At 33.6% G+C, this 10,588-nt stretch overlaps 1 protein-coding gene across 1 annotated transcript; it reads left to right on the top strand.

Moving 5' to 3' along the window:
• The first annotated feature begins 3,525 nt into the window (after positions 1-3,525).
• On the top strand, positions 3,526-3,981 carry LOC107059179 (SKP1-like protein 1B). The gene is made up of 2 exons (XM_015305642.1): positions 3,526-3,727; positions 3,788-3,981. Exons 1-2 carry the CDS (start codon positions 3,526-3,528, stop codon positions 3,979-3,981), a joined length of 396 nt encoding a protein of 131 aa, XP_015161128.1.
• The last annotated feature ends 6,607 nt before the right edge of the window (positions 3,982-10,588 follow it).

The raw sequence follows: 10,588 nt of genomic DNA, 5'->3' as shown, positions 1-10,588 counted from the left end.
TCTACTTCTTACTTTAAATACATTACAAACCAACTTTTTATAGTCAATCAGAAACTAGCTAGCAACTTTAATTTGGGCACGAGTTTCGGTCTTTGGAATCTGAATCAAGTTGTATAACCAAATCACGAATGTGTGGTTGTGTCCTAAATGTTGTCTTTGTGCGTTTCTTGCGTAACAAGGACATGCCATCACATTGCCTCTTCTTCGTATCTGGAGGCTGGACATCGTCAGCTCATTTCAGAAACGAGTGATTCAAGAGCATGTCTGCACTCCAACGCGCACTTGGATTCCTGACCAGACAATTATTCAGGAAATCTTTTGCCTCTGTAGACAGTTTGGGATTCTCAATATTTGGTTCCTCATACTTAATTCGGTCCAACATCTGATTTGAATTGAATGATTCCCATAGGGGTTTCCCCATGATCATCTCGTAAACAGTGCATCCAAGTGACCAAATATCAACTCCTGGGCAGTATTCTTTCTTAATTAGAGCTTCAGGTGCCATGTACCTTTTAGTTCCTCTGTACCCCACGTTCTCTTTCCAGTTCTACTCCAAAGTTATGGAAAGTCCGAAATCAGCTATCTTTGCCACCTCGGCCATACCATCATCAGATGAGATCATAATTAAAATTTTTACTCCTTTTTCATTCGTGGAAAATTTTACTAAGTTCTTAATTAGCTTCTTCATTTCTTTTTCTTTTTTATTTTACTTCTTCTTTATCTATTTCTTTCTTCATGTCTTTAAAGTATATTTTAAAGTGTATTTATTAATTATGATATTATAAATGTATAATTACATTTCCGCACTTAAATCGTCAAATAAATCTGTTAAAACAAAATTAAAAGAAAAATAACATTATTTTCATGAAATTCTATAAATAAATAAAACGATATCATATAAACTTACTAAAGATATATTCATCACCATTTATAAGATTCAATTTCAGACTAAGCTTGTCTAGGGGGTTATAAGTTCGAGCTAAGAAAATAGTTTCTTGTAGAAATGCAGGGTAAGGTAGCATACAATAGATTCTTGTAGTCCAATTTTACAAAAAAATAATTAAAAATTACAGAATAAGGTGGTGTACAATAAACCTCGTTGCATTTTTTTTTAAATGACTTCTTCCGATCGATTTATATTTCTTTATTTTTGCATTAAAAAATTGGAAGAAAAATAATGGAAAAAGAAAAAGAAAAAAAAGGCGAAAAAACAGTAAATAAAACTAATCTGAAAGCATAAGAAGAGACAAATATGATTTCATTAGGAACGGATATGATAATACAAATTTCCAGAAAATGACTCAATATATTTAACCTTCAATTAATTAAAATATGTATTTTTGGTTCCTTTTTATAGAAATATATCAAGTTTGAATTGGCTTACCATGGTCAAATATGGATACCTGTATTTTACCCATATGTGTCGATACTCTTATAGGTTAACAATAGATTTGAAATTCATACATATCCAACCGAAATATAAGTGATCCAACTCATCGAAATATGAATAAAATGGATTGATTTTATAAATATGGACTAAAATTGTCAGCGCTAGTGTAGTTGCAACACATTGTAAATCTATGCTAAAGATCTGAATCATTCGTCATGAGTGTATTAACTTGAGTCGGGTTATATCCTACATATACATGTGTTAAGGTTCATTCCTATGTGTGAGAAGTATATCAGATGTGGTTTAGAGTCACAAGGGATCTCTATCACAAAGTCAAGTTCAAACCTTTCCTACTGACTACTTTTGTCGACATAGGTTAAGGATCGTATCGTTGGTTCATGTGACTCCTTTTATGCTCATGGTAAGGACTAGTTATGAATTAATATGATATGTACGCGTATGTCTCATACTCGGTAAGGTATGAGATATCTTAGTTGATCGGGTTGAGATTAAATTCCATGCGCTCACATGATGGTTTATATTGGTTACACTATTAACCTCTCATAATAAACTAAAATATGATAAAAGAGGTATCCCTAAGGCAGTCTGAACGACCTCATCTCTTAACCTTCATCTGTCACAATTATGATTATGCTAGTTGCTTATACTGATCTTGATATATATGTTATGTTTCATTCCACAATTTTACATACAATACAATTTCATATGTACTTACATTCCTTCCACCGGATATGCTGCATCTTTTACTGATGCAGACTTTGGTACACTGACAAATGGTTAAAAGATGAATTTGATATATAAAAAAGAACTATCTACATTTATTTTTTTTAATAATTTTGAGTTATTTTCGTTTAAAGCATATCCAATTGACTTGATATAAAGAAAAATTGTTGGAAGAATGTATAGAAAAAGTGCTATAGTCCGAGTGAGATCCTACTTGGCGTGAATTCAAATTAATTAAACTTTAATGCGGATGTTAACACTGGGTGAAGAAACTAAAAAATATTTATTGGATGAACCTATATATGTATTATCTTTCATTTTGCACAATATATAGTGCATCTTGCAATGTGATAGTTGATGAGCTTAAAATATTACAATAGAACAAATCAATTGTTACAATTGTATGAAAACAAACTAGTAATATTCCAAAGGGCAATATTTACTACGGCTTCTCAAGTAAACGTATCATTGACCAAATTCTTATTTAATTAAATGGATGAATGTATATGTAATGTATCAATATTATATAAATAGTGTAAGATTGTATATATGTATGATGTATAGCTTACATTAGATATGTATAAATAATCACAAACACAGTTACATAATATTTATACATTACAACGCATCTTCCTCATGAGTTGAATTTTTTCAATACCGACTAGCTTAAATCTCCTCTAAATAGTCCTAAATTATACATATGAAAAAATCCCAATGTTTCGATTCTTTTAGTATATTATATTTTCACTAGAAATAATCAATTTAAATTTGCGGTAGATCAAATTTTAAATTTTGAGATTCAAAAGCTTTTAATGAACGATTTCAATGAACATCTGATTCAAGTCTCCACTAAACAATCCAAAATTTAGTTATTATTAGCTACTCTCAATATTTCTATTCTCTAGATATATTATTCACTCAAAATAATGAATAGTTGCGACGATGTCAAATTTTATTTATTTAAACTTACCCAATTGCCCGAAGAAGATCCGAGTAGACATAGACATAATCAGTAAATGATCAAATGGTCATTCTATTGTTTTAGTTTCCCGATTACTTTTATCAAAAATGTAGTCAAACAAAGGGATTTTAATAATCAGAAATGATTCGTATTTTAGTAGATGATTAAAGAACAATGAGTTTAGAACTTTCCTTGTTACTTTAAATTATATCATTATCATAATAATTTAAGACATAATAGGTAGATTTAAAAACAAAATTAATTAAACATCAAAAAAGGAAAAATAATAAATTTTGGTCAATGTAATGTTTAGCTTTCCATATTCCTACCACAACTTTGGAAAGTAATTTAAACCTAATACACTATAAAAGACCAAGCTAGTCTCATGTATTGAAATCATTCATTCATAGCTCTTTCTATTTTCTTTGTCATGTCTTCAGAAAAACTCATAACTTTCAAGACTAGTGATGGTGAGGAATTCAAACTCAATGAGGCTGTAGCTGTGAGGTCAGAAGTCATCAAGAACATGGTACAAGATGTGGATAGTACTTCTAATGTCATCCCCTTGTCTAATGTTGATGGCAAAACAATGACCAAAATTGTTCAATATTGGAAGAAATATTCGGAAGAAGGTGTTACGGAAGATCAGTTAAAGAGTTTTGATTAGGATTTCTTGAAGATGAACCAATCAGAATTAGTTTGTGTTCTCTTGGCTGCTAATATTTTTGATGATAAGCAGTTAAAGGAGGTAATAATCCAAGAATTTGCTGATAGGATCAAAGGGAAACCAATAGAGGAAATACGTGAAGTATTTGGTATCATGAATGATTATACTCCAGAGGAAGAGGAGGAGGTCCGTAGAGAGAATGCTTGGGCTTTTGAATGATTTTATAATATTTCCCTTATTTCCTTAGCTATATCCTATTTTTATTGTTATTTTATTTTTGTTAGTTCTATCTTCTGTTGTTCCTTTTTGAAGAAATATTGCTCGGTTTTGAATGATTTATAAATTATGTAGGAAAGAAATTAAAGCTTTGTTATGTTATTTGAGAAAAAAACATTATCCTTTTAGATATGTTATTCACTCAAATCTCCTCTAAATAGTCCTAAATTAGATATATATATCTGAGCAACTTTCAATGTTTTAATTCTTTTAATATATTGTATATTCACTAGAAATGACTAATTCACATTTGCGACATATTAAATTATGAATTCGAGGTTGGAAACATTTTAATGACATATTTCAATAGATATCCAATTCAAATAATTTAGATTACATGACCTCCTCCGTTACCCCATACAACTATGATTGGATGATAGAAAAATTAAATGGTTGAAATGGAGTTAGAGCAGTGAAGCCGACGGTGGCGAAGGGGAGGAAAAAGGTTGGATTTACAGCAGTCCAACGCACATTAACAATTGAAGAAGTAAAGAGAATTTTTTGTTAAAAAAATAGAATGAGAAATAAATGAAAATAAAATTAAAAAATAATTGGCACGTGGTAGGTAATAGTTGGTGTGTGTAGGCACTTTCTTTCTTATACGTGAGATTGACCGAAATTTGGGATATTTTTAACACGTTTAAATTATTTAAGGGGATGCTAGGACCTTTGCAAAGTTTCAGTGTCTTTTAAAAAATGTGTTATAGTTGAATGGGATAATGATGCATTTTTTCTCTCTAAATCATAAGACCTAGAATAGTCTCTCCACTTATATCGTTCATGTTGGGAGGATAATTAACATACAAGTAAAATAATATGATGAACGTTACTTCCTCCGTCTCATATTAAATATTAGACTTTTCTCTTTACATGTCTTTTTAAAAAATCACGAATAAGAAGGTTAGTTGGAAAGAAATTAAAGCTAGTTATATTATTTGAGAAAATTAGGTAGAGTCTTAATTTTCCTCTTGTTTAGGGTATAAAAAAAGAAAACTTAGTGATAGCTTAAAGATGTGTCTACAACTACTCAAACACCATTCTCCAAAGTTATAATAACTTCAGCTTTTACAAGAAGATACACAACAAAAGCTTTCTTGTACCTATCACCATCTTCCTATCTGTTACATATGTTTTGAGTGATAAAGATTGGATTTTTCAGATTCCCATTAACTCCAATTACAAGATTATTTTTTTTAAGCAATAGTCTCCATAAATATTCCCATGAACTTTTTTTTCCGTTTTGACTTCCTACTTCAACTAGAACAGTGAAAACCTAATGCTCTATAAATTAAGCCCTTCAAACCTCTCAGACATTATAATCATTCAAATCTCCTTTCAATAATATTCTCAACAAAAATAAATTAACGTCTCTTATTCAAATATATTTTTATCATCATGTCTTCTTTAACAAAGTTCTTAACTCTAAAGACTTGTGATGATAAGGTATTTGTACTGGACGAGGCGATAGCGGTAAGGTCACAAGCTTTCAAGAATATGATTGAAGAAGATTGTGTTTCAAACGTCATTCCCTTGCCTAATGTCCATAGCAAAACAATGACCAAATTAAAGTGATTGAATACTGGAAGAAACATTCGGAGGAAGGCGTCTCCAAAGACATGTTTATGGATTTTGACAATTGTTCAATTTTCCTATTTTAATGGTGATGATATTTTAGGTAGAATAAGGGAACAACATATAGATGATCTGAGGTACGTTTTGATATATAGTTGATCACAATTTAGGCAAGAAACTCTCATACCTAATAATTCACGTATGAAACTTGAAAAAACAGAGTACTTTAGATTTCACACGTGATAACATAGTCTTTATTTTATTTTATTTTTACTAGATTATTAGTTGCAACATAAAAATTATTCAGTTTTTATACATATATCATTGAAATTTACTTAACTGGGTTTTGTAATTTATAGTAACAAAAATCATTGAACTTTACTAAGGAATCAGAAGTTTTAGATAATTGAGATTACTCAGGTTTAATAATTTATCAAATGTTTGAACAAATTTGGAGGATAACTTATTCACATTTTCTATAATTTGAAGTTGAAATTTATTTGACCATCCACAAGAGTGGTTAGTAATACTAACTCATCATAAATGTTTTTTTCGTCCCTTTTACGCTAGATAAAAAAGAGTAGAAAATGTTAAAATAATTATTTTTGTAATAAAAAAATCATTCAACTTTGCTAATTATAAGTATCATATAATAAAAGGTCTATTTCATTTTAAGCTAGATTAGAAAGAGTTCAATTTTACCTCATTCTTGGTCTAACTATAACATCTCGCAACTAGAAAGAAGTTTAAAATCTGGAATTAGTCATTTTTGAAAGGTATAAGGAAATCTGGAAAATTATAAGTATGTTAAAATGAGTTTTTGGTCAACTTTAAACGACCATAACTCCTAGCTCAGGATGATTTAGGTGTATTTCCAGATATGGTTGGAAATCTCTTGGTATGATCTTTCCAACGCCGCCAAGTTTGCGTGATTCCGAGTTCGGATGAGTGAGCTATGCCCTTTAGAAGTTGGGCTGTTGGATTAAGGAAAGTCCAAATCCGTATTTTTGAAGGGTAGTTTGGTCTTTTCCTTACCCTTTTATTTTAATTCGTTTTAGTGAATTAATTAAGGGTCTAAACTGAACTTGGTCAGTCTTACGCTTTTGGAAAGGAGTTAGGGTTTTAGAAAAGAGGAAAGAAGAGGAGAAAAGAGAAGGAGAAGCAAGTAGATCGTCGAGTTTAGCTTGTGGATTTCGTCGGGGGTGATCCCTACAAGGTATGTGAGATCACATAGTGTTGGGTTAGTTCACCCACGCGCCAAGAATGTTTAATTCAACGTGTTTTCGTCCTGAAATGATTGAGAAACTGATGTTCTTGTATTGATTTCCTTCTTGAATATGAGTACTTGGGATTTAGGAGTTTCTTGATGATTAAGTGTTGTTTCCCTGAGTTGTTTGAGTTAGATTTTTGTGTATATGATATGGGTACATGAGTCTAAAGTGAATTTGGGAAAAAGAATCGGATTAGAATGATTTAGGGTAAGAAAACGCGATCAAAAGTTCGTCTGAATTTTTCCTGAAGGGAGGCTGGCGCGACGCGCCCCCATAGCGCCAGGAAGGCTGGGGTGGCGCGCCAGCAGTGCACCAGAAATGAGCCCCAGTAAAATGGGGCCTGGGGTGGCGCGCCAGGTACGCGCCCGGATTAGCGTTTTTCACCAGTTTTTGTTGTTTAGCCTGGGGTAGTTATTCTAAAGTGTCCTAACACTTTCCATTGATTCTAACTACTCTAAATGACTTCTAAACATCTAGAAATCATCCCTAAACATAAAATCATAAACCTTGAATCCATAATCCAATTCAAGGAAAGTAAAGATCAAAGTCAAAGAAGTTAAGAGTTAAGTCTAGAAGTTAAGAAGCAAGTCAAAGCAAAGTTTCTTAAAGTTTTCAAGAGTCTTTAACAAACATTTTAACTTCGTTTTAAGGCTCAAGTTTCAAGTTAAGCAAAGAGTAAAGAGTTGAGTTCATTTCTCAAAAAGCTATAAGGGAACTAAGTACTCCCAAAGATTTATAAATGTTTTCACATTTGAGAAAGAAAAGGGAACATCGATGTAACATCCGACAATTTAAAATAACTACGAAGAGGATTAAAAATTGGAAATTTTCATTTTTGGAAAGAATTTTTAAAAATCTGGAAATTTGGCTAAGTATGGGAAAAAGGTGAGTTTTGGCCAACTTTGAGCAGTCATAACTTCTAGCTCAGGATGATTTAGGTGTAGTTCTAGTTATGGTTGTAAATTTCTTGGAATGATCTTTCCAACTCCACCGAGTTTACTCGATTCCGAGTTCGTATGAGTGAGTTATGCCCTTTGGAAGTTGGGCAGTAGGCAGGGATCCGTCCGGAAATTTAAGGGCATTTTGGTCTTTTCCCTAACCAATTCCTTTGGTTATATTGTAGTGTTGGACTAATTTTTAGATCAGTTTGTCCCATTTTTTAAAGAGTGAGAGTGAGGGTTTTGAGAGAAGAAGAGAAGAAGAAAAGGAGAAAGAGGAGATCAAGCAAGTTTCCGTCATGGATATCGTCGGGGGTGATCCCTACTAGGTATGTGAGTTCATAGTGTTGGGTTGATCCTTTCCTCCACACGCCTAACTCGTTTTATTTTTGAGAAAAGATTGGTTATGTTGTTGAAGTTGTTGGGTTGTGTTGTTGAAGTTGTTGGGTTGTGTTGTTGATGTTGTTGATTGTGTTGTTGAAGTTCCTTGTTGATTTGGGACATGTTTTCGGTTGTGTTTTTGAGTTGAAATCTAGTGTATGTTGAGGGGTTTATGATCCTAAGTGTTTGGTAGTGAAACCTTTGAGGTTTAGAGTTGGAAAAAGGAAGGAGAAAAGTCGAGTTTTCTGGGGAAAAAGCTGGGGCGTCGCGCCTGCCAGCGCACCACAAAAGGGGTTCTGAAGTTTCCCCCTTGGGGCGGCGCGCCTAGTAGTGCACCCCAACCTTCCCTCTGAATTTTTAGGGCTGGCGCCCCGCGCCTCTCAGAGCGCCAAGGACGCCAACCTTTCCCATTCATTCCCCACTTGTTCTTGCATGTTCCATGGTATTGTACCTATGTTTCATAGTTGTTTCCGGCATTCCAAAGTACGTCTAAACGTTAAGAACTCATCCATAACATGTGATCAAACACCTTGAATTCATAATCCAATTCAAGGAGAGTTAGTTTCCAAGTCAAGTGAAGTTAGAAGTCAAGTGAAGTTAAGAGTTAAGCTTAGAAGTTAAGCAAGTCAAGCAAGTTCTAAAGTTTTTCAAGAGCCTTTATTGAACGTTTTAACTTCATTTTTAAGACTCAAGTTTCAAGTCAAGAAAAGGGTATAGAGGTTCAAGCCAAGTGAAGAGTCTCAAGTTTCAAGTTAAGTCAAGAGTAAGAGTCAAGTTCATTTCTCAAAAGTTATTAGGGAACTATGTATTTCCCAAAGAAGTTTCTAAATGTTTTTACATTTAAGTAAGAAAGGAACTATGATTCCAAAAGAGCCTTTGGGCTAGTTTTCAAGAAAAAGAGAACATCGATTCCAAGTGAGCCTTTGGGCTAGATTTTGAGTAATTATCTCAAACTAAAGAAAGAATGTGTTTTAAAACACTTAATGAGCTAAAGTATATTTTGGAGTAGTCTTGAGCACCGAGTTGGGGACACGAGTTCATATTAACTCAACTCTCCATAAGAACCATGCGGCCAACATGGGATTTAACGGGTCATACTTTTTAGATGATCCCGTAAGTTAAGCTAGTGGATCCACTTAGTAAAGTTAGCTTCCTATATCACGGCCAGATATAGGATGGTCCTTGGGCAACGTGAGGTAAAACGTTGTACCACCACTAGGGCTTATAGTTGTGGTTGTCGGTTAAAGAATCTCCCATTAAAGTTATATTACTCTTATATAAGTAAAGTTGAGTTCGTTATTGCTTTATCAATTATAAGCTAAGTTGTTTAAACTGTTTTACAAGCTTTATATATTGCATGTGTCTTATTGCTTTATATATTGAGTTCAGTTAATCATGAGTCGTACAGAGCCAAGGTAATTGTTCTCTAGTATTCCTTTCAAGCTTAAGTTGTGGTTTAGCTTTCCAGCTCGCATACTCGTACATTCCATGTACTGATGACAGTTGGCCTGCATCGTCTTATGATGCAAACGCAGGTACCCAGGATCAGCACCCAGCACGCCGTTGATCCAGCTGAGCACTCCAGAGTCAGTGGTGAGCCTCCTTGCTTTCCGGAGGACCTTGGATATTTTGTGTTCCTAGTTTTGTTTTATTAGGATGTTGCGGGGTCTGTCCCAACATCCATCTCAGTATTTTAGAGGTCTTCATTAGACAGTCAGTCAGTTAGTTTTGAGTCTCTCATTTAAGTATATATATAATATTCTATTTTGAGACTCGAGTTGCCTTTTTGGCCAGATTTTATCAGTTGGTTGTTTTATAACCTTTCATTGCATTTAGTTGTGCTGTTGAGTTAAGTTTCCGTTGAGTTAAGAAAGCCAGGCCAAGGGTTCGCTTAGGGCCAGCAATGGTCTCCGGGTGCCGGTCCCGTCCAGGGTGTAGGCTCGGGGCGTGACAATCAATTCCAAGAGAGCTTTTATACTAAGTTTTAAGTAATTATCACAAACCAAAGAAAGAAGATTGTTTTTAAAACATATGAGCTAAGTATATTTTTGGGAGTAGTATTGAGCACCGATATGGGGATGCGAGTTCATATTAACTCAAGTCTCCATAAACCATGTAGCCATCATGGGTAGTAAAGGATCATAGTTTTTAGATGACTCCTTAAGATGCTTTTAGCATAGACTAGTGGATCCACTAAGTTAAGCATTCTATATGACGGCAAAATAGAGGACAGTTCTGGCAGCGTGGGCAAGATGTTATATCACCACTTAGGCTCATAGTGGTGGGCGTCGGTTAGAGAATCACCCACAAAAACTATATTACTTTATTATATAAGTAAAGTTGAGTTTGTTATTGCATTTTCTTTAACGAACTAAGTTGTTTTCCACT

The sequence above is a fragment of the Solanum tuberosum genome, unplaced genomic scaffold, assembly GCF_000226075.1.
Source record: "Solanum tuberosum cultivar DM 1-3 516 R44 unplaced genomic scaffold, SolTub_3.0 scf00871, whole genome shotgun sequence".
NCBI lineage: Eukaryota > Viridiplantae > Streptophyta > Magnoliopsida > Solanales > Solanaceae > Solanum > Solanum tuberosum.
The sequence above is the reverse complement of the archived record's forward strand: the minus strand, read 5'-3'. Positions and strand labels throughout refer to the sequence as shown.

Coding starts and splice junctions, on each gene's coding strand:
- LOC107059179 (XM_015305642.1), top strand. CDS start 3,526: ATGTCTTCAGAAAAACTCATAACTTTCAAGACTAGTGATGGTGAGGAA. Junction 3,728..3,787: donor GAAGAAATATTCGGAAGAAG/GTGTTACGGAAG, acceptor TGAACCAATCAG/AATTAGTTTGTGTTCTCTTG.